Here is a 25281-nt window from a genome sequence, read left to right on the forward strand (position 1 = left end):
AGCTCCGGACTACGGATCCCGACGGACTCCGGGCGGCGCGTCACGCCGTCAGCTTCAGCCAATTGGCTTCGGACAAGTAGGAAGGAGGGAGACACAGAGGCAGACAAGATGGCCGCGGCGTCTGCACAGGGCGGGAGGAGTGGTGGTGGCGGAGGCAGTAGTGGGGCCGGCGGTGGTCCCAACTGCGGGACGGGCAGTGGCCGCAGCGGCTTGTTGGACAAGGTGAGGAGCCGGTTCTTGGGGACGGACGAGAACTTGGGAGGCCCGGGAGGCGGCCAGCCCACCTTCCCATCCCCGCCCCCCTTTTCTTCTGTGGCTTCTCAGCGGGTAGTCCTCATCTGGCCCACCCTCGGAAACCTACCGGCGCTTGTAGGCGGGTGTCTCCATACCTCGCACCCCAGATCTCCTCTTCAGGCCTTCTTTTTTCCTTGGTAGTGTGTATGGTCCTTAACGCTAGCCACCACACTTAGGATAATTTATCCCCAATTTCAGTGCAGCCGACACTTCCTCGGAGGTGATTGGGGCCACAGTGAATGTGCCCATTTCACCCACGGGGAAAACAAGCCCAAGCCCGAAGGCATGAACGCAGCTATTCGAAGTCAGCAGTCCCCAAACTCTCCACCACGACCACCACAGTGGGTGCTGCTACAGATTCTAAGTGTTCCTTGACCTTTTGCTTATGGAAGTTTCTAGGCGTTTTATCACGAGAGTCCGAATACTAAGGTTACTGAGTATTTACTTACCTTACTGAGCTGACAGGAACCCTCTTAAGATTTCTTTATTTCTTTCTCCTTCTTCACCCCCCCCCCCCCCCATTTTACTTCTCTGCCTGCAACCAAGTGCAGTAAGTGACTCGGATTCTGAGCTTGCTGCCTGCTCTGGGTACCCTGTTTCCCTCTCTGCCCATTCATTTTTTTTAAACTGTGACCCTAGTAACAGGGCAAAAAGGGGAACCGTGCTCCTCGGTTGGCCCTTCTTGTCCTTTGCAGAGGATCTTGGAAGAAACAGTTGCATGGAGATGTAGGTCCTAGTACTGGTTCTTCCTCTAATTAGCTGTGTGACCTTGAAATATGCTTGTTCTCCCTGTGTCTATGGGCTCTTCTGTGAATGAGGGGCTTAGCCTAAAGTACACTTAGTCCCTTCCAGTTCTCTCATTGTAGGGTACTGGGCCAGTTTCATGAGAAATGTTAAGCATGGGACCATTAATATAGTAAGTAGGATTTTTTGCTGTAATGGAAAGCACCTTTCAGACACCCTGTGCCTAACGCATGATAGGGTCTAAGAAACAAATATGTGATCATATTGAGGGGTTCAGATCCAGGTCTTTGTGCTTCTGTTTTCAGGTGTCACTGGTTTTGAATCATATGGTTCTCACACTCTAACCATTTTTAAGAGGAACGAGTTCTGGGGATTGGAATGGTTAAGTTGCTCCAAGACATGTGAGAGTTTTGGGAACTGATGTTTATTTTCATACATAAACCCTGCCTTTCTGCTGGTGAGCATCTCACAGCCTTTGCTCATCCTGTCCCATTGGCTCTTCTTGCTGTTCTCTCCGTTTGGATCATTACCAGCAAACATTTATCGGGGGCATTTTTTACTGAAGAGTATATGGTATCATTACATTATTGAAAGAACTTGGATCTGAGGATCATAAGATGCAGGGTTTGCTACTTTCAAACTGTATGAAGACTGGCAAGTCAGTTAAGCTTACCTTCCATCTGAAATCGTATGGTTTTGGGGAGAACCAAATGGGGTTATATACAAGAGTGATCTCTGTAACACATGTTGCATACACATGCGCAATGGCAGAGGAAAAAAGTCAAGAATCCTACTGTCCGAAAGTACTCAGTATAGCTGACTAGGAAGAGGAACCCCAAATATTAAAAGTATTTGGTGTATTCAGATGTGTGCTTTTTACAAAAAGGAGAAAGAGAGTGATTCCTCAGAACTAATTGATAAGGAGGTGAGGGCCCAGGGGAAGACCTCACATCTGAGGGTGGACCTGGGACCTTATTTTGGGAGAGAAGGATGGTATACTAGCTGAGAATGTCCTTGAGCAGATGGTGCTTGATGTTTCAGGTAGTGAGTTGACTGGATTGCTCTGTAAGAGACCTGTAGTGACATGACAGTGGAATCAGATTGAAGAGGGCATGGATTGCTTGGAGTAGGAAGCTGTTGAGGCTATATGAAGTGGTTTTCAGAAAATTAGTTTGGAGAGCTAGAAATTAAAAGCTTTCGAATAAGACCTTATACCGTACTAGTGTGTAGCATTTATTATAAAAAAAAAAAGACAAGTTTGAATTCTAATATAGCTTGTTAAAATCCACATGGCCTTGGATAGGTTACATGATACTACTGAACTTAAATTTCCTTATGTAAATAATGTAGGTTCCCGTATGTATTGTGGACTTGTTGTAAACATTGTACAGTATCGGGTAAGCATTCTTTGCTATAAAAATAGAATGGCCAGGCCGTGAGAACCCTAATTTGAGTAGCAGCAATAGATAAAAGGCCTTAAAAAAGAGCACTTGACAGAGTTAACCAAGAAGTGAGGGTCATAGAGGATAGAAAATAAGATCTTGTTAGGTGATTTTTCTCAGGAAATTTCATTTCAGCTTTACATAAAGTTGTTCCTCCTCTGAATTCTCTAGCATTTATTGCACGTGGGAATTAAGCTGTCACTTAATATGACATACTGTCTTATATTTTCCTACCAATTTGTATTTGTCCAGTTTCCCCTGAAAGGTCTTATAGTTCTCTGAGACAAACAACACAGAATAAGTACTTGCTTCATTAAATTTAGCAGACAAAAAAACCCTCAGATCTGCCTCCTCAGTCTTCAGAAATTGCCTTAGAGAATGATGCTTTTAATTGTCTGAAAACTGAAGGAAGGTACGGTGGAAGAGAAGATGGAAAAATATTATTCTCAGGGGAGCAGGATCTGAATGAATAGAGAAGCTTTTTTGCTTTGCAGGACTGAGAGCCTGTTACCTTATAATCTCTTTAATTTTATTTGTCTTGATTTTTTGGAGGGTCTTTGTTTCCTGCAGCTGTAATTTCACTTGCCATAAGAAATGTAATAACAAGATGTAAATGTGCTTCACTGTGCTTCTAGCTTTCCCTAAGCAGATGTGAATTTCTGCTCCTGTGAAACTGACTTTGAGAACAAAGCAGTTCTAGTTTCCTGATCTTAAAAATAGGTATGCAAATGCAATCTTCCAACCTCCGTCACAGAATAACTTAGATCATTGCAGTAAGTTATTCTGCCCAGAATACATCAAAGCATTTTCTTTTACCTAACAGGCTATAAAGAAAATTGCTTGCTTAATTGTTTTAGCTATTATAATTGACAGGTGGTATTAAACCATGCTTTCCAGAACTATATCCAAGTCTTTTTAACCTTGTACATGGATTTCTATCCCCTGGCTGGATTAGTTTAGGCTACTAAAATTGTTTGGCTATGAAAATGCAGTGTTAAACTGTGTTTTTAGAAGCTGTATTCAGACCCTTTTAACTTCATACCTGTTTAACTTCATTTCTGTCTCCTGGCTGGACTGTCATCCTGATGGTAAAACAGGTTTTTTATTTTAATATTTGAGGACACAGGCTCTGGAGCCAGCCTATTTGCTTGGCTTTGAATCCTGGCTGTGCCACTTAGCAGATATGTATTCTTAGACAATTTAATAAATTTTTTGTGTCTCGATTTCCTCATCTATAAGTGGGAATATATTATCTACCTTAAAATGTGTCTAGCACTATGAGTAGCACATAGTAAGCACTTAACAAAAAATATATGTAGCTACTACTAACTAGCCGGTTACTCTGGTCTTCAGCTTCCTTAGATACATATTTTTTCCTGACATCATTTAAAGATATCAGACTCTGTTGGGGTTTTAGTTAAAAATGCAGATTTCTGGACCTCATCCCAGACCTGAATCAGATTCTCTGGAGGTGGGACATGGACAGGTGTATGTTTTTACACATAGCTATTTATTTATTTCTTTCCTCTACATTTTGACAGTTACTTCCAGGTTGAGAATTATCTTAGATTACTTTTTAAATCCCTTCTGCTTCTAGTATATGTGCTGCCGAAGCGAGCACTCACTTCTGGTTCTAATACAGTAAGAGTTTTTTGTTTATTTTTACTTGGTTTATAACTGTTCTGCTTAATCAATAGTGGTTTCTCTAAAATCTTTATAATGAGATTTTGAAATTGATCTGTTCCAGCCTCCTCATTTTATAGACATGACACAGTTGAAGAGGGGAAGACGAAGCAACTTGTTCAAGATGAGACATTGAGTTAGTTGCAGTTCCAGAACCTGGTTTCCCAGTTTTTAATCCAGTGCTCTTGCCTCTCATACTGGAGCAGGCCCTGTGCTAAATACTGCAGTAGTGGAAAGACCATCTGTTTTGAGGTTGGAAAACCTAGATTCAAGTCTTGGGTTTATCACCCATCAACCATGTGTCCTTAGACAAGTCATGTATCTCCTTTTGGCTTCTTCAGTGGTAGTTTAGCTTGCCAGATTTCTGATATGATATGCCTGAACCCTTACCCACCCTTGACCAAAGATGAACAGTTTTATGGCATTGCTGTGGTTTGTGTGTGTGTACATGTTTAAGGAAACAAGGTGCTTGCTTTTAAACATTGTTTTGCAAACGAAACTTTAATAACATCTCAAAACTCATGTTTTGCTACATCAAAATTAAAAACTCTTATGTCAAAGGACACTATTAAGAAAGTGAAAAGATAGTCCATAGACTGAGAAAATATTTGAAAACATATTTCTGATCAATGTCTAATTTCTAGACTATATAGAGAATCTTAACAACCATAATAAAAAGACTAACTAAAAAAAAAATTTTTTTTAAATAGGCTTTATGCTTAGCATAAAGCTCCCAGTGCAGGGGCTTGAATTCAGAACCCTAAGATCAAGACCTGAGTTGAGATCAAGAGTCAGATGCTTAATCGATTGAGTCACCCAGGTACCCCAAGACAAACTAATTTTTAAAAGAATAAAGGATTTGAATGACATTTTTTCATACGAAGATAAACAAATGACCAATAGACCCATGAAAAGATGATCAGCATCATTTGTCATTGGAAAAATGTAAATCAAAACCACAGTGAGATACCGCTGGGATGGCTATAATAATAATTTTAAAAAGAAAAGAGAAATAACCATTGTTGGTGAGGAAGTAGAGAAATAGAGAAATTGGAACCCTCCTGCATTTCTGGTGGGAATGTAAAATGATGCAGCCCCCTTGGAAAAATAGTTTATTAGTTCCTCGGAAGGTTAAACATAGAATTACCATATGACTTAGTATATTTCACTCTTGGATATAAACACAAGAGAATTGAAAGTGTATGTCTATACATAAAAACTTGTACACAAATGATCATAGCAACATCATTCACAATAACCAAAAGGTAGAAGCAGCCCAGGTGCCCACAAAGTAAATTAGTGGTTGCTGGGGCAACCAGGGGGATTGGGAATGACTGCTTATGGTTATGGGGTTTGTTTTTAGGGTGATGAAAATATTCTAGAATTAATGGTGATGGTTTTACCACCTTGTGAGCATAATAAAAACCACTGAGTTACACATTTTTAAATGGTAAATTTTATGGTGTGTGAATTACATCTCAGTTTTAACTCATTCCTTTATGAGTTAAACATACTCCTTATGTTTATGGAGTAACCTCTAAAGTTTCAAATTATTATTACTATTTTCTTAACCAGTCATTCACAATTATGTAACAGTGATATCACAGATGTTAACAGTCTCCATCTGCCACATCTCTTTTTAGCTGTTTCCTGCTCCATTTCTCTGCTCTGATCTCTGTTTTGTCAAATTTCAGTAATAGTTTTTTGTATTACTTGAACTTTCAGTAGTATTTGACTCATTGATCACTTCTTTCTTGAATTTGTGTGTGTGTGTGTGTGTCTTCCTAAGAAGATCATTTGCTTCTGGTTTTCCTCCTCCTTCATTGGCCTCTGCCTTTACTGTCACTATTTTGTTTTCTCACGACCTGTAAATACTGGTAAGCCCCTTTCCTCTATACTCATCCCTAGGAAATACCAGTGTCCTGGCTTAAATATCATCTGTAAATTGATGATTTCCATACTTGAACTTTCAACCTGGTTCTGTCCTTTGAACCTCAGACTTATATGTCCAACCACCTACTTGCCATGTCCACATGGATATCTAATAGTAGGTATATTAGACTTAAATAGCCAGAACCAGTCTACTTAACCTCGTTTCTCTGGTGTTGCCACTAATGTTCATGCTTATAATTAACACATGGTAATTATTAACCTCCAGCTTAACTCCAGGGATAAATGAAGCTGTTAATAAGCCACTAGTAAGTAATTTTCTTTGCAGTATTTCTTGGTCATTTTTATTAAAAAAATAGGTTGAGGGGAACCTGGGTGGCTCAGTTGGTTGGGTGACTTCCTTTAGCTCAGGTCATGATCCCGGAATCCCGGGATCGAGTCCTGCATCAGGCTCCCAACTCTGTGGGGAGTCTGCTTCTCCTGACCTTTTCTGCTCTCATGCTCTCTCTCACTCTCTCTCCCCCAATTAAATAAAATCTTTAAAAAAATAAAAATAAATTTAAAAAAAGATTGAAAATGAAGTATGTTACCAAGAGCTATAATCTCTTTTTGAGATATTGTGGTGTTTCTGAGTTGGGATCTAAATTTGGTGATAGTGTCCATTCTTAAGACAGATACTATTTTCTCTCCAGGTCGAACATTTTTTTCTTATTTTGAATGTGTGCATATGGCTTTAGGGATCCATATTTCCAACTCAAATAGTAATCTTACCTTTTGAGTCTAACATCAGTTTTTATTTTTTATTTTTTTATTTTATTTTTTTTTTTAAGATTTTATTTATTTATTTGACAGAGATCACAAGTAGGCAGAGAGGCAGACAGAGAGAGAGAGGAGGAAGCAGGCTCCCTGCTGAGCAGAGAGCCTGATGTGGGACTCGATCCCAGCACCCTGAGATCATGACCTGAGCCGAAGGCAGCGGCTTAACCCACTGAGCCACCCAGGCGCCCCTAACATCAGTTTTTATATTCTTATTTTGGTTTAGAAAATTCTGAAATATCTCAAAACTAGAGTTTAAACGTCTCAGACTCAGCATATACAAATGTGTATTTCTCCTTTGTGCATCTATGTGGCTTTTCTTGGAAAATGACATGATGGCTCAGCTGTCTAAGCCTGAATTTTTTTTTATCCCTTTGCTGCTGCTCTTATTCAGCCCGTGCATCTAAATCGGTCCCTATCCGATGTATTTCTCTCCATCATTACTCCCCTCTAGACCATCTACCAAGTTGCCACTAAAAATGACTTTAAAAAACAAAACATAAATTTGATTGTGTTGTTTTTCTGTCAGCTTAAAATATTCTCTATTGCTTGTCTCAGAATAAAGTCCAAGCCCCTTAACATAGTAAGATTATCTAGGATATATTCCTCTGTCAAGTGCCTCATCTCTTATTACTTTTCCTCTTTGCAGCTTATATCCCCTTTCTAAACTAGGAGAGACCTTTCAAAGAAGGGAGAGAGAAAGTGTGTTAGTTTTTCTTAGAGCTATACTTAAGGCTCTTTCTGAGTCAGAGCAGGGTCCCGGTGGCACTGCTCATCTCTTCAGTTTCAAATTGAATCTTTTGAGTCTTACTGCCCTTTGTCAGCAAAGAAACTTTATGAAGCAATTCATTGAAGTCTTTATCACTGCATAACTTCTGTTTTCACATTCATTAAAATAACAAAATAGGGGCGCCTGGGTGGCTCAGTGGGTTAAGCCACTGCCTTCGGCTCAGGTCATGATCTCAGGGTCCTGGGATTGAGTCCCGCATCGGGCTCTCTGCACAGCAGGGAGCCTGCTTCCCTCTCTCTCTCTGGCTGCCTCTCCGTCTACTTGTGATTTCTCTCTGTCAAATTAATAAATAAAATCTTTAAAAAAAAAATAACAAAATAGAAGTGTTCATCCTGTTATTTCATACCCAGGGCAGTTTTGTATTACTGGACATGCCTTTAATGACCAAGTATTTTGTCCTTTTTTGCCGTTAAGGCCAGAAGATGCATGGGGAACAGGAAAAGCCTGTAATCTTCAAATCATTTAACTCAGAAAATGTCTTCCTGCACTATTTACATAAGCTCAAGACCTGGATTGTGTTTAATATTCTTCCAAAGTCCTTAGAAGGTAGAGTTCTTACTACCACATCTGCAGTGAAATGTCTTCGTAGAACTTACTATTCATATCTGCAGCAGAGACTTGTAACTGAAATGAGTCTTTAACTGAAATGAGTCTTTGTCATGTTCTGTCAAAGCTATCAAATGTGTATGTTCTATGAATTGGTCAGCCATCTTCTTTGGGATTGAGTTCAGAAATGAAGACAAGTTAAAAATAAATTTCTATCATTGAAGAAGGGACAGTTTTATGGTGAGCCCTGTATTTGTAACTTAGCCCTAAGTAATTTTGTTGCTTTCTCTAACTGGCTGTGTGACACTTAATATCCCTGAATGCTAGTTTTCTAATTTGAAAGACATTGGTTTCCAGATTGAGGATCTGCTTACAGCCTAGCAGTAATAGTGGCAGTTTAATAGTGAATGAGAATTGACCTGCAGAAGGGACAGCATCTTGAAATTTTAGATACATGACATAAAGAACTTCGTGTGAGTTCTTCCAGAAGGGAAAAAGCATTGAATGAAGGATCAGGAATCAGAATGGCTTTAGGAATCCCACAAACTGTTGAGACAATGGAATACAACTTTAAAATTTTTGAAGAGAACTTATTTCTCTTATTTAAGTGTGAGGGTAGAATAAAAAGACATTCCCAGATGTGCAGTCCCCAAATTTATTTCCCATGTGCATTCTTCAAGGAACCTCCTAGAGGATGTGCTCACAAGATCAAGGGAATAGTAAACCAAGAAAAGAGTAAAACATGGCGTCTAAGAAAAGTAGGTTCAGCCCACGAGAAGGTAAAGGGAAATAGTAAATAGTTAATAGTAAAGGGAAATTCCAGGGTGACAACTGTATAGCAGGCCTGTCAGAGCAGGTCAGGAGGCTCCAAGACCAATCTCTCTAAAAAGATGAAAATCACAGAATGCTGAATACTTTTACACATATTAAGAGGAGATTAAACAATTAAACAATTGCAAGAGAATTCAATTAATTGCAATTAAACAATTGCAAGAGAATTCAAAACTATACTGGTGACAAATACATTGATTAAAAACAACCACCAAAACAACAGTAGCTTCAAGGAAAACAAAAGCTATCAGGAAAGAAAAAGTAATCCAAGTATACTACATGATTCATTTGTGAATAGCATTTATAATCACAATGTACCGTTTGAATAACGATCTAGCCAAAATTAAGCTATTATAGAAGACACAATCACCAGTGATCTGCTATGACTGTATTAAAAATGTGGTGGAGGAGGAACAGGAAAAATTAATGTGAGTGTGGCAGGGATGAAATGGATACATTTCCTTTTTTATGGTGAGAAGTCCATAGATTTAATGTCAAAAACTGAAAAATTAAGAAATAGCAATGTAAACATTTTTTAATAAAGATGAAAATATTTTAAAAAATCAGAAGGAGATAAAAGTAGTGTCTCTTTTGGGGAATGGGATTGACAATAGCAATGGTCTTAAAGTCAGTATCTGTGATTGTTAATTAGGCCCAGTATACACGTATCTGTAATATGCAGGCGGGAATGTGGGAAAGAGGAACTGTGTGAAGTTACAGCATCTGCTCTGTCTTAATTGGCAATATGCCTGTATCAGGGATCCCCAAGACTATGTTCAGTGATTCACTAGAAGGACTCAACAGGACTCAGTGTATAGTTGTACTCATGGACAAGGTTTATTTCAGCAAAGGAAAAAGATGCATAGGATGGAAGTCTGGAAGAAACCAAGTGCAAGATTCCAAGAGTCTTCTCCCAGTGGAGTCCCATAAGTTGTGCTTAATTCCTCTGGCAGCAGTGCTCTGACAGTACATGTGGAGTGTTGTCTGCCAAAGAAGCTCATTAGAAACCCAGTGCCCAGATTTTTTTACTGGGAGCTGGTTTAGTATGCACCTTCTGCCTAACCTGTGCCCAAATGCCAGACTCCTAGAGAGAAAAAAAAACTGGTGTTTAGCATAAACCACTTTATTTATACAAACGGTTTAGATCACTTAGGGAAAGTTTTTTTTATCATCGTAGGAGACTGTTCACCAGCCTTTCTAACTCTCGGGAGGGATGGTAGTCTCATGCCTAAATTACCTCTTTTTTGCACAGAACCTTTCTTCGTAATTTATCCTGTGAGGTCCCACATGAAAGAAGCCAACCTTGGCTGTGCCTTTTTATTACTAAGGGAAAGCAATTTGCACTTATGGTTGAAGAAGTTAAGAGTGGGAGAAAAAAGTTTCTGAAATGCCCCAAATAGCAGTAGAGAGAAAATAGAAGAGTAGCATACATTTTAGTTGATGAGCAGTTTTAAGAATTACAGAAAGTAAATCAGAAAAATAAGTGCCTGATGTCCACCCTCCTGCTCTTTTCCGGAAGTCTCTATACTACAGCAGAGATGCTGTTTCCTCTAAAATAGGCTAAAGGTTTTTTCACGCACCCAAAATGGATTGCCTACTGGTTTGAAATTTTTATCAAATATGGTATTTGTTTACTTGATATAAAAAATTAAGAGTTGAGCATTATGATCTATAAAAGATAGGTTTATTAGAGTATTTGTAGTACCCTGTCACTTAAACTATGTTCATGTAATTTGCATTTGAGAACATTTTTACTGTATAAAATATTCACGTGTTTAAAAATTTTAAAGGCATTCTTTTTAATCAAATAAAATTGAAAGTGGTTTGAAGAAAATAAAAATCCAAAAAGCCATACATTGATAAGTCAGTCCCACCCATGTACCTGGACCATCTCAGGATACCTGGGTGCACCAGTTTGTTTAACCATTCCTCTGTAGTTGAGTATTTGAGTTACTTTTTTAATATTAAAAGTACTGCTGCAGTGAGTAGGCTTGTATATTAGTCAGTGTGCATGCAGATACGGAAAAATTCCCAGAAGTGGAATCCAAGGTGCTGAATTGTCTTCATATGTGTTGTACCATTTTGAATTTCTACCAACAACATGTGAGACAATCACTTGATTCTGTACCTCTGTAGATGATGGAAATTGGAAAGGGATTTGTCCAAAGTCATATAACTAACTGGGGCTTGATTTTTAATTCAGAATATTCTTTCCAACAGACTACACTGGATTTGCTGTTTTCCTATGGTTAAGACATGCTGGTGAAATACAAAAGTTGTTAGCTGACATTTTGTTAGTGTCTGAAAGTTCATGGATGTAAGTTGTCTTAAGTTTTGTGGTCATAGAATGAAAGGATGAACAAGTGGAGCTTTTTTCCTTGTTCCCACATTTGGGTAAAATGAGAATGGAATATGTGAATTCACACTGTCGTCTCTGTAGCCTAGGTAAATGTTTGGTTTGGAGCTTGTAGATTTAACTTTCCGGCATGGATACTGGCAAAATCATATGAGTACCACCTGATTCTAGTGACTTAGTCTCCTTCAACTTCATTTTTAAGTGTTTGTCTTTTAGCTGTCTAGCATCAGAGGACAAGGAGTAAATGTACATATACTTGAAGATACTCTGTTAAGTAAAAATTCAACCAAGTAGTTTTTTTTTTTTTAAAGATTTTATTTATTTATTTGACAGAGAAAGAGATCACAAGTAGGCAGAGAGGCAGGCAGAGAGAGGAGGAAGCAGGCCCCCCGCCGAGCAGAGAGCCCCATGCAGGGCTCGATCCCAGGACCCTGGGACCATGACCTGAGTTGAAGACAGAAGGCTTTAACCCACTGAGCCACCCAGGTGCCCCAACTAAGTAGTTTTTAAAGATCTAATTGGCTTGGGGCGCCTGGGTGGCTCAGTGGTCCTGGGATCGAGCCCCGCATCGGGCTCTCTGCTCTGTGGGGAGCCTGCTTCCTCTGTCTCTCTGCCTGCCTCTCTGCCTACTTGTGATCTCTGTCAAATAAATAAATAAAATCTTAAAAAAAAAATCTAATTGGCTTTAATAATAGATTCCTGAATCGGGCAGCATCCCATCTAGCAGGTAGAGGGAAGCTCCAAAAGGCTACAGAAATGGAAAGATTTTTAAAGCTGGAGAGGGAGTGGAAAAAAGGAAATTATTAGTGAAGAAGCCATTGTTTTAAGGTGAAGGAGCCTATTGGTTTCCTAGTGCTGACCAGGAATTTCTTCTGTTGACTGGTTAAAAGGCATATTTCTTGGGGGTTAAAACTGCCCTTAGGTTAGGTACTAGGTCGTAGTTTACTGACGTGAGGTCTTAACCTAAGTGACACCATTTTGTGCCTGGGATGGGGGGGGAAGCGTTTAAACACTCTTAAGGAAGTAGTTCGTTTTACTTTCAGTAAGCTCCTATGCCTCTTGATTCACGACTTTTCTATTTTACAGTGGAAGATTGATGATAAACCTGTAAAAATTGACAAGTGGGATGGATCAGCTGTGAAGAATTCTTTGGATGATTCTGCCAAAAAGGTATTTTATTGAGGTTGGGAGTCTGTTAGCGTATATATAGCTTATGACATGTCTGCAAGATCTTTTTTTCTGAGACTTGGAATGGCTGTAGTTGTTAGTTTAAGGAATTGAGCCATAAAGCAGTTTCTGAAATCCTTACAGTCAGTAAATGTGAGGAACATGTGTTAAAATATTAGCTACCTCAAGCTTCTGTCAAATTTAATTTTTGAATTCCAGAAAGCTGGTAATAAATTGTTTTTTAAGGTTACTTGGCCTAGAGCTAAGAGGGTTGAGGGAATATAGGAAATTCATTCATGATTGGACATCTCTCTATTTAAAAAGGGAAGAGGGGAACCTGGGTGGCTCACTCTGTTAAACATCTGACTCTTCATTTTGGCTTAGGTTGTGATCTCAGGATTGTGAGATTGAGCCTCAGGTCAGGCTCTACACTGGGCATTGAGCCTACTTAAGATTCTCTCTTTCTCTCTGCCCCATCCCCTTTCTCTCTCTATTTTATTTATTTATTTATTTAAAATTTTAAAAATTTATTTTCAGCGTAACAGTATTCATTGTTTTTGCACCACACCCAGTGCTCCATGCAATCCGGGCCCTCTCCAATACCCACCACCTGGTTCCCCCAACCTCCCACCCCCCACCCCTTCAAAACCCTTAGATTGTTTTTCAGAGTCCATAGTCTCTCATGGTTCACCTCCCCTTCCAATTTCCCTCAACTCCTTTCTCCTCTCCATCTCCCCTTGTCCTCCATGCTATTTGTTATGCTTCACAAATAAGTGAAACCATATGATAATAGACTCTCTCTGCTTGACATATTTCACTCAGCATAATCTCTTCCAGTCCCGTCCATGTTGCTACAAAAGTTGGGTATTCATCCTTTCTGATGGAGGCATAATACTCCATAGTGTATATGGACCACATCTTCCTTATCCATTCGTTCGTTGAAGGGCATCTTGGTTCTTTCCACAGTTTGGCGACTGTGGCCATTGCTGCTATAAACATTGGGGTACAGATGGCCCATCTTTTCACGACATCTGTATCTTTGGGGTAAATACCCAGTAGTGCAATTGCAGGGTCATAGGGAAGCTCTATTTTTAATTTCTTGAGGAATCTCCACACTGTTCTCCAAAGTGGCTGCACCAACTTGCATTCCCACCAACAGTGTAAGAGGGTTCCCCTTTCTCCAAATCCCCTCCAACACATGTTGTTTCCTGTCTTGCTAATTTTGGCCATTCTGACTTGTGTAAGGTGGTATCTCTATGTGGTTTTAATTTGAATCTCCCTGATGGCTAGTGATGATGAACTCCTCAAACTCAACACACACAAAACAGACAATCATATAAAAAAATGGGCCGAAGATATGAACAGACACTTCTCCAATGAAGGCATACAAATGGCTCTCAGACACATGAAAAAAATGTTCATCATCAGTAGCCATCAGGGAGATTCAAATTAAAACCACATTGAGATAATTTATTTATTTTTAAAATTTTATTTATTTCACAGAAAGAGTGCACAAGCAGAGGGAGAGGGAGAAGCAGGGAGCCCGGGACATGATCCTAGGACCTGGGATCATGAACTGAGCCGAAGGCAGACACTTAACCACTGAGCCACTCAGGTGTCCCCCCTTCTCTCTTTAAAAGAAAAATGCAGGGGGAACTTTTAGCTTCCTCCCAGGGAAAAAGTTGAGGATTAAAAAAATGATGAGAAGTTGATGAACTTTTTCTCTGGGGTCACTGAGAATAGCTTGAGTCTTCTTTTGCTTGAAGTGGTAAAATCCTGATTGGAGAGAGCTGTTGGTAATTGTATGATAATACAACTTTTATCATGGAAGTAAGAATAAAAGCACATACTAGGAAGGAAGAAGTCCTGTGAGCTTGATTCCTTGTTCTTTTTACTAGGTACTTCTGGAAAAGTACAAGTATGTGGAGAATTTTGGTCTGATTGACGGTCGCCTCACCATCTGTACCATCTCCTGTTTCTTTGCCATAGTGGCTTTGATTTGGGATTATATGCACCCCTTTCCAGAATCTAAGCCTGTTTTGGCTTTGTGTGTCATATCATATCCTTTATTTATGCTCAGGTTTGTTTTCTAGTGACTGTTTACTAAAATCTCTACTGATAATTCTCCCCACTCCCTACAAAAAAAAATAAACTTTGATTCTAGGGCCCGCTAGTGTTAGAATTTAACATTATGAGCTATGAGCCTCTGTAACTTTAGTTAGTGATTATCATTGATATTTGAGATTTAATGTGGTTATTTTATCTTTAATTCTGTTTAGTTATTGTAGAGATGATTATAATCCAAGTGTGAGTGCCTAAGAGCAAAACACCCATTATAGTGAGACCCAGTTCTCATTTCTAGCCTACCACATTCCCATTAGACCTACTGCTTCAAGAAACTCATTGCAGGATAGTAGGGAAGGATCAGATTTTGGAGATTCAGGGTTCCCTGAAGCTGAAGGGCTAGACTGAGAATTACTGAGTATGAGATAGAGGTGTGGTTTGTGTAACATGGAATTAAATCCTATTCTGGAGCTCTGGGTTTGAAATCCAAGCTGTTTTTGTGATCTTATGATAATAAGAACTTAACTTACTGGAGACTGAATGCTGCTCTGTTACAAATAGGGGCAATGCACATTCAGAATTAAAAATATTAAATGAGACATTTCATAATGTTTGGTTTTGTAATCTGTCAGATTCTTTCCTTTCCCCTCTCCTTTTACAATATTAGTAGAATCATGTTAGTTACCTATCCACCTTGATTATTTCTCAAAAAGCTAAATGCAAAGAACTTCTTACACTGTCACTGTAATTATAAAAATTCCACTTGTTCATAGTAACAGTTTTCTTGTGGTGCCTACCACCTCCTCCCTAAGTCAATCTGGACATACTGAATTTTTCTTTGTAACTTAAAATATATTGGATGTCTTTTCATGTTGGAATATATAGGGCTGCCTTATTAATATCCACACAGTATTTTTGAGTGTCTGCTATGTGCCAGCACTGTACTAATTTAAAACAAATCATTTTGGTAGGCAGTTTACTTTTCTTAACAATGCTGCCACTACCTGAAATATTTCTAAGAAATGTACTTTGGGTATTTTTCTTCTATCAAGCCATTTAATAAAGCAGGTCCTGATTAAAAATGGTATTATCCAAATTGATCCCAAATCATAGCCCCAGAATTGGCACCTTCACTCCCTTTGGTAATCAGATAAATCATCCCAGTATGAATTTTTTCACCATTAAGGCACTTGTTCATATGCTGTAGGTTTTAGAGGCAGTTACCAAAGGAGTTCCAAAAACTTTAAACTGTGAGGGCAACATTATTACAAATATATGGCTTCTAAGAGAACTACCATGATGAAACTTCATTTGTTTGGTGTTTAAAGCAAAACATGCATGATCTTGCTATTTTTATAATCATCTTAGTTTTACATATAATGGTAATGACTCTTCTGTGCTAGACACTAAAGATACACACACTTAAGGATGAAAAATGAAATAGCTAAATTTTCAGTGTTTTTATAGCAAGATGAAACTGTCTTCTCCAGGATTATCATTATGTAAGTTTTCATAGCCCTTGTCAGTTTGTGTTATTTCTTTGCGTGTGTATGTGTTTTTTCCTTAACTTTATCTGAACCTATTTTGTGATGATGGGGATCCTGACGATTTATACCTCATATAAGGAGAAGAGCATCTTTCTTGTGGCCCACAGGAAAGATCCTACAGGAATGGATCCTGATGATATTTGGCAACTGTCCTCCAGTCTCAAGAGGTATGACTATCTTCATAGATCCTTAACTCCTACTGTTGGATTTTCTTTCAGAGTCGAGTCATTTTCAGCAACAGACAATTTTATGCTTACTCCATGCAGATCATAGTGCCAGTCATGTCAAACTAACTAAGGGGTATGAATGGTCCAGAATGTTTTTCCTAGCATTATACTTCTGAGATGTATTATCACGGAAGTGCCCTCAAGATAAACTGTGGGAGAAAGAACTTTGGTGGAACGAAGAAGAATAGGTCTCTTTCCCTCTGGCCAATAAACGGACCCAATTAGAATACAGAACTATGAAGGCCAAAGTTGTGAAGTGAGTTGTCATTGAAGAACCCTATTGCTTCTATGTCTTCTGTGATCTTGACTGCAGTCTCTGCAATCAGGAATATTTGCAGCAATGCACTTGGCAACTCAGAGGAGCACATTTCAGTGTTTCTGACCAGCTGTGAGTATAACTTCATGCAAGTGACACCTGAGGTCTTTTTAGGTATCCAGAGCTGGGTTTATCTTTCAGCTTATCTCTAGCTGTATGACTTCCTGTATATCATGGAAACTGTTTGAGCTTCAGTCAAAACTGGGTCAAGAATGACTCCGAGGGTTTTTGGGAAGATGCCAGCTTTTATATATACCAAGTAAAAATAGCAAATGTCTGTGGAGCATTAACCATATACTGGGTATTATGCCAAGTGCATTATCTCATTCAACATTAGAACACCCCATTTTGTAGATAAGAACACAGACCCAAAAGGTTTACTTAATTCTTCCAGGGTCCTAGACCCCAAAAGGGAAATCTAGTAGGTGTCCCAGCCCACATCTGAGTTCAGACGTCATACTCTTCGTTCCTATCCTGAAAACACATGGGATAGGTCCTAGCACATAGTAGGCTCTTAAATTATAAGTATAGTTAATGCATATACAAAGGTAAGCATAGCATCAACACCAAAGAGCTTCTCTCATTACCAGCTTGTGGAGATGCCTTTGAGGAGGAGCAAAATGTCCTTCCAGCTGAATTCTGGCAGGGCTCCCACCTGCCTTTTGACCTCAGAGGTCATAAATCTATACCTTGTGCCAGGCTCCTAAAAATAGAGTTGCAGAATTCTAGACCCTAGCAACATCTTGATTTCTTTATTTTCATTCATACATTCCATTTCATTCATATGTGCATTCAAACACACAGTGTATTTTTTAAAAGATTTTTATTTATTCATTTGAGAGAGAGCATGAGCTGGGAGAAGAGGCAGAGGAAGAGGGAAAAGCAACTCCCCACTGAGCATGGAGCCCAACATGGGCTTAATCCCAGGACCCTGGGATTGCGAACTGAGCCAAAGGCAAACATTCAACCGGCTGAGCCACTGAGGCACCCTTACACAGTGTATTATTTTTTAACAGCCTTATTGAGATACAAGTCACATACCATACATACACTTAAAGTATACAGGTCAGTAATCTAGTGTGTTTACAGATAATGCAGACATCATAACAGCCAACATAGAAGATTTTCATCATCTCAAAAAGAAACCTTGTACTCTTTAGCTATCTTCTCCCTATCCATGGTCTCCCACCCCATTCCTTTAGTCTTAAAGTTGCCATTGTTCTGCTTTCCATCTCTATAGATTCTCTGTTCTGGACATTTCATGTGAGTGGAATCCTGGACTATATGGTCTTTTGTGATTGGCTTCCTTGGCTTAACATAATGTTTCCAAGTTTCATTCACGTTATGGCATGTATTAGTATTTATGCCAAATATTCCATTACATGGCTATACCACATTTTGTTTAGCCATTTATTAGTTGATGGACATTTGAGTCATTTCCACTTTTGGCTATTGTGAATAATGTTGCTATAAATAATCACATACAAGTTTTTGTGTGGACATATGTTTTCATTTCTCAGGTAATGTCCTAGGAGAAGAATTGGGGGTCATATGGTAACCCCCTTGGTTTTTTCCTTAGATTTATTTATTTGAGAAAGGGAGAGAGCATGCATGCACACAAGCAGGGGGAGAGGGGCAGGGACATAGGGAGAGGGAGAGAGAATGTCAGACAGACTCTGAGCCAAGTGTAGAGCCTGACACAGGGTTCTGTCTCACGACCCTGAGATCATGATCGATCTGAGCCCAGATCAAGAGTTGGCTGCTTAACTGACTCAGCCATCTCAGCGTCGCATATGGTAACTCTTTTTAATTGTTTTAGGAATTGCCAGACTGTTTTCCAAAACAGCTGCACCATTTTCAGTCCCCTAGCAGTGTACAAGGATTCTGATTTTTCCTCATTCTTGCTGATTTTTTACCAGCTGCCATGTTGTTATTTCCTGTAGTGAGGAAATATGCCACCCCTGTTCCTTCTCATTGCAGTTAAATACGGGTTCACTTCCCTTTCCTTGAAGATAGCTCCTGGCTCATTTGGCACTCTCTCTAGCAGAGCTCCTTTTGGAAGTCTTGGTGACTTTATTATCCAAATAGATGATGAGTTCCAGTTCTCTGGCTTCTCTTCTGATCGTTTTGTTTTCTACGATGTCTTTAACACTTATTTCCTGGATATATCCTAGACTTGGCTGATAACTAATTACCTTCAATAATTTCAGTTTTGAGTATCCCACTTTCTGATTCCTCTTTTTCTGGTTCTCTTGTCCCATTGGTTCTTCAGCCCCAGTGCCATCCTTGATTCATTGAGAGTCCCAACTTTTTCATTGTCCCTTTTCTCCTTCATTGTCTCAGTTCTCCCTTACCCAATTTATATTCCATGGCATTTCTGTAGTTTAGTTACTCTCACTGTCCTAGAGCATCTTTGATACCTTCTCCTCTGTCCTCAAACCTACCCTCCTCTCCCGTCTTTACTCTCAGCCTCTTTTTGTTGCTGAGATCGAAGCAATCAGAAATCTCCCGTCATTACCTGCTTGCAGTGCTCTTCAGAGTCTGTTTCTTCCTGAATTTCTGTCTGCTGCCTTTTGTCGATTTGTCTACTAGATTCTCTCTCTTCTCATTTACTTGATGTTTGCCTTTCTGCTGGATCATTCCTTGCGGCATGCAAACATGCTGTCATTTCTCCCAACTAAAGAAAATCCGTTTTGTTCCTCTTTTTCTCCTCAGATGGTCTTCTTTCTTTCTTTTTTTTAAAGATTTTATTTATTTGACAGATCACAAGTAGGCAGAGAGGCAGGAGAGAGAGGAAGAAGCAGGCTCCCCGCTGAGCAGAGAGCCCGATGCGGGGCTCGATCCCAGGACCCTGGGATCATGACCTGAGCCGAAGGCAGAGGCTTTAACCCACTGAGCCACCCAGGCGCCCCGCATGGTCTTATTTCTCTATCCCTTTTTTCTCCTGTCACTATCTCTTGGATTTGCTTATCTTTATTTCTCTTTTCTCATCTTATTCAACAAGCATTTGATAGTGGATTACTTTCTCCTTGTTATACTTGTCTTTTTTTTAAACTAGGTTTCTAGGATACCATAATCTTCTAATTTTCTTTTTAATGTCTGCTTTTTAGTCTTCTTTGTGACGCCTCTAAATTTGAAATGCCACTAGTGCTTGTTACTAGTGCCTCTTCTCTATTACACTCACTAGGTGTAATCTTATCTAGAATTTCAAGAATTTCAAGACTTTAAAATACCATCTATATGATGAAGATCTCTGAATTTGTATTTTCATCCTAGACCTCTGTCCTCAACTCCCAGCTACATTCCAGTTTCCTGTTTGATGTCGGATCCTAATAAGCATTTCAAAATCCACACACTCAAAAATCTAACTCTGCTATCCCTCATCCAAACCTGCATTCCCCCCAGGTTTCCCCATCTCAATAAATGGTACTTCCATCCTTCTAGTTACTCAGGCCAGAACTCGGTCATTTTGACTGCTCTCTCTCTCTCAGTCTTTCCAGTAGTCTTTCAGCAAATCCCATCAGCTCTGCTTTCTAAATGTATCAGTCTGACCACTTCCATTTCTTCTGCTACCTCATCTCTCAATTAGGTTACTATAACAATGTCTTCATGGACCTCCACAGCTGCTCTCCCTGCTCATAGTCTATTTCCTTTTTAGAATGGAAGGCATATCCTCTGCTCCAAACCATGTCACTCAGAAAAATCTAAATCCTAAGCCTATCTTAGAAGTCCATACTCATCTTTTCCTCTGCAACACCCACACATAGTGCACATACCTTCCTTATCTCCGTGGCTTCCTCCTCTCTAATTTCATTCTGTTCTTTAGACGTTCCAAGCATGTTCTTGCCCTAGGCCATTGCATTTGCTGTGAACTCTACTTGGATTATTCTTTTTTCAGATAGCTTGTTCTTCTCTGCTTTAGGGCTCTGCTCAAATAACTGCTTAGTGAAGCCTTTCCTGCCTACTATATTTAAAATATCATATTTTTTATTTTATTGCTGATTCTTTCATATACACTAAAGTAAAAGTCCCAAAAGGCAGAGTCTTGCCTCTTTGTTCACTGCTGTATAGCCTTAACATATGAAACTACCTGACATGTAAAGTTAGGACTGAATGAATATATAATTATTCTATAATATATTGTTAGATTTTTCTGAGAATATTTTAGATGTAATTATATGTTGTGTAATTGTATAGTAAGTTGTGTACTACATAATATAAAATAAATACTAACTAAAGTGCATCAGATCACAACTCATCAGATCATGTTCTACCATCAAAGCCATGGAATGGCCAGTGGAACTTGGCCTAAAAGTTCTGAGATTACTGTAAAATCAATTAATAGCTGCTGGCTGGAGTTTGAGAAAAATTTTGAGGTGTTGAAAATAGTTTAAGGACTTCCACTCATAGCTTTCCAGGTTGGGAATAACTGGCTAGATAACAGTTTTGTTGTTGTTGTTGTTTTTTAGTATGGTTCACACAATGTTACAGTAATTTCAGTTGTACAACATAGTGATTTAGCAGCTCTGTAGTTAGCTCACCGTTAGTGTAGCTACTGTCTACACTATGCAATGTAGTGCTGTTACAGTACAGTGACTATACTCCCCATGCAGTGCTTTTTATCACTTTTTATCACTGAGTGACTTACTCATTCCATACCTGGAAGCCTGTATCTCCCACTCCCCTTTACCCACTTTGCCCGTCTCCCCAGCCACCCTCCCTCAGGCAACAGTCAGTTTGTTCTATGTATTTACAGGTCTGATTCTGCTTTTTGTTTGTTAATTCCTTTTTTTTTTTGATTCCACATATAAGTGAAATGATGTTATATTTCTCTTTCTCTGGCTTATTTAATTTAGCATAATACTTTCTAGGTCCATCCATGTTCTCTGTCACAAATGACAAGATCTTGTCCTTTGGGACTGTGTAATATTCCATTGTGTATATACACCACACCTTCTTTATGTATTTATTGATGGACACAGTATCTGAGTTGACACTGCTTCCATATCTTGGCTGTTGTAAATAATGCTGCAGTAAATACAGGGGTGTATGTATCTTCAAATTAGTGTTTTCATTTTCTTTGGGTAAATACCAAGTAGTGGAATTATTAGATCATATGGTATTTCTATTTTTAATTTTTTGAGGACCGTCCATATTGTTTTCCATTATAATTAGCTGCACCAATTTACATTCCTACCAACAATCCAAAGTGTTCTTTTTCTCCACATCCTTACCAACACTTTTTATTTCTTAGACAATAATTTATTGAGCTATGATTTTTTGAGCGCTGGTTAATAATAGGCACTGTTTTAACATTGACGGTGATACTGAAAACTGGGTGGTAGTTTTCCTGTTTTAAACATGCAGAAACAGAGGCTTCAGCAGTTGCTTTCTCTAAAGGTAGTAACAGCTTGACAGTCCACTGAATGTGCCCTAATTAAATGGAGACAGAAACAAACAGGTCACAGTCAGGGGGAGGAACGTCATCCTGCCAGAGGTTGATTTTTATAAACCCTTTTGAATGTGTGGAGATAGCGAAGGCCTTGAAAATACCTTAAGGTATAGGTAAGGAATCTTGGGAATTCATGTAGTAAAAGATATTTCCGGCCTGAAATATGGGTAGAACCTGAAACTCAATTGATTACAGGGAACATGGACTGAGCATCCTGGAATTGGTGAACATCTCTGGAAAACAAAGGTTCTTCATTTTTTCATAAGATTTGGTGCCAAGTGCCAAGCTAGGAATAGAAAAATAAGTAAGATGGAATTCTTATCCTTAAGAATCTCTGAGTTTAATGAAGAACACAGATGCTTAAACATCTTCCAATAGATAATTTGATTGACAGCATGGGAGCCTAGCATTAGACCTGGCATATGCTAGGTGTTCAGTATCTGAGTTGACAGTTGATGGTATGGTGACAATTGATGGTGTATGACAAAGGAGAGACATCTGACCCATTTTTGGAAAGGTATCCCAGAAAAGTTTATGCCTTAATATTAACAAATGGGAACTAGTCAGGTGAGATTAGAGAGAAGTGTCTACTAGGAAGACCCTTCTAGCATAACAAGTTTAAGGTTCAGAGGTAGGAGGTGGGCCATATAATTTAACGGTCTATGACAAGGTAAAGGAGGTACACAGTAAGTAAGGCAGACATGGCAATACCTATGAATCAGAACTCATGTCTTTTTTTTTTTTTTTTTTTTTAAGATTTTATTTATTTTTTTGAGGGGGATAAAAGGGGGGCGGGGGGGGGGGGGGGGGGGGGCAGGAAGCAGGCTCTCTCCTGAGCACAATGTGGGGCTCGATCCTAGGGTCCTAGGCTGAAGCTGAGCTGAAGACAGGCTTTAACCCACTGAGCCACCCAGGTGCCCCCAGAACTAATATCTTGAAGGCAATTAGGAACCCTGGATTTTTTTTTTAAAGGATCAATCTGCATGTTACCTCTATCACCAGTAGCCACCTCAGCTCTGTTCTTCAAAAGCACTTGATGCTCTAGTGTTACTTGTTGAATCTCTATGTTTGGTTTTTGATTTATTATCTTTGCTTAGGTTCGATGACAAATACACTTTGAAGTTGACCTTTATCAGTGGAAGAACAAAGCAGCAGCGAGAGGCCGAGTTCACCAAGTCCATTGCTAAGTTTTTTGACCACAGTGGGACACTGGTCATGGATGCATACGAGCCGGAAATATCCAGGCTTCATGACAGCCTTGCAACAGAAAGAAAAATAAAATAGCCAGGTCTAAAAGCAACCATCTTTGCTGGATCATGCTGAATTTCATGGTGAGGGAGAAGGAAACAGAACTTAAAATGGATAAAGTAAGATATGTTTAAAATGTCCCTATTTTGTCCTGAAATTTTAGTCCATTCCGGATAAATGGGATTTTCTAGTCCAGATATGAGAAGTTGTAGCTCTGATATCTGCCTTTAGCCTTGGTCTGCTAATTGCATTGTTTTGATTTGCTTTTCTGGAAAAGCACTTTTGCTAGCAGCCATACAGACTTTGTCCTTCATACCTAGTAGTCCTTTATATTGTATAGCTTTGTGCCATGCAGCATTTAAAGACTCAGTTTTTAAAATTGTTAACCTGTTGCTGACTTTATTGTGTTAATTCCTATTTCAACAGCTATTTCCCATAATTCAGGATACAACTTCTTGTGTATGACAGTTTTCCTTCACACACCATTTTTGTGGGTGTGTATATATCTGACTTGGGGGGAATTGGGAAAAAAACACAGCTTTTTAATTTGTTTAAAACAGACCTTCTGTTACATTTTGTGCTCTTAACCAATTAAAGAAGCCAATGGCATTTTAAATTTTATATCGTCTATGTTTTCCACCAGTATATCCCTGTTGATTTGTTTGTGCCCTTTATTAACTGCCATTTTCTAAAATTTTTTTCAATAAAAGGAAAGAAGATGTGAAAAAATGGAGTCATAGTCTTGATGGAAGAAACAGAGCAGCAAGTGTTAACAGTCTTACTATGATAGGTTTCTTTTGTTTTTAGGCTGTTTTACTGGTCAGAAACCTGTGCATACCTGTAGGTGAGGAACCGCTAGCTTTCCAGGGATAATAATTATGACACTCAGTACTTGGTGCCAGCCAGTGTGCCGAGTGCTTGATGTGTTTGTGGTATTTTAACTCACTGATGCTCATAACAGCCCAAGAAGCAGGTGCTGTTATTATCCCCATTTTATAGATGAGGAAAGTGAGGCACAAAAGTTGAATAATTTGTCACACAGCTGGTGTTGGAATTTGGATTTAACCTTGGTTTGTCTGGCTCCAGAGTTGTGAGTTGGTATCTTTTTTAGTACTTTCCCACTGTAGCAGAGGAGGACTGGGCACTTGCCTAAATCCTCTAATCTTCGGAAATATTGGCCCTCTAGCTTACAGAAGTACAATTCCAGCTGAGCCCAGTACCTAAAACTATATTCAGTTTATAAGAAATAAATGCTTATCACATTTTCCTGTGGGAATGTTGCCCTATCTGGTACCACACAGTGGGGGATTATGAAACATCTCTGGATGGGGAGTCGAAGCCTTGGAGTCCATTTACTCTTTACTCTTAAAAACCTTGGGTAAGTCACGTAATTCTTTGAGCTCCTAGTTTCCTTTTTTTTTAAGGTGATAATCCTGTTCTGTCAGCTGCTTGGAGCTTTCGAAAGTATATAGTTGGATAATCATATTTTTATAATGAAGGAGTTACTGTTAGGCAGGGGAGTCCCAGGGCTTGTGGGTGTAGGGACTAACCCTCTCCATGATTCTTTTGAGTTCTGTCATACCAGGTGTTCCTTTTTCTTTACATCACAAACACAAGTCCGTTTTTTGGTTTTGGTTTTGTTTACAATATGTCTTGTAGTTTTTGTTTTTTCTTGCTCCTTTCCGCCATCTGTAATTTGTATTTTAAACTTAATGTTTCTATCTTTTGTGTGTGTTTGTGTGAGATTTTATTATTTGAGAGGGAGAGAGTGAGTGAGTGAGAACACAAGAGCAGGGGGAAGGAGAAGTAGCTCCCTACCGACCAGGAACTCCAGTGTAGGACTCAATTCCAGGACCCTGAGCTGAAGG

The 25281-nt window shown here is 39.2% G+C and overlaps 1 protein-coding gene across 1 annotated transcript; it reads left to right on the forward strand.

Moving 5' to 3' along the window:
• The first annotated feature begins 72 nt into the window (after positions 1-72).
• Positions 73-24034, forward strand: SPCS2 (signal peptidase complex subunit 2). Its single transcript, XM_059391308.1, has 5 exons — positions 73-222; positions 12479-12562; positions 14458-14617; positions 16202-16337; positions 23263-24034. Exons 1-5 carry the CDS (start codon positions 109-111, stop codon positions 23447-23449), a joined length of 681 nt encoding a protein of 226 aa, XP_059247291.1. The 5' UTR covers positions 73-108; the 3' UTR covers positions 23450-24034.
• Positions 24035-25281: the final 1247 nt, after the last annotated feature.

The sequence above is a fragment of the Mustela nigripes genome, chromosome 1 (genome assembly GCF_022355385.1).
Source record: "Mustela nigripes isolate SB6536 chromosome 1, MUSNIG.SB6536, whole genome shotgun sequence".
Classification (NCBI taxonomy): domain Eukaryota; kingdom Metazoa; phylum Chordata; class Mammalia; order Carnivora; family Mustelidae; genus Mustela; species Mustela nigripes.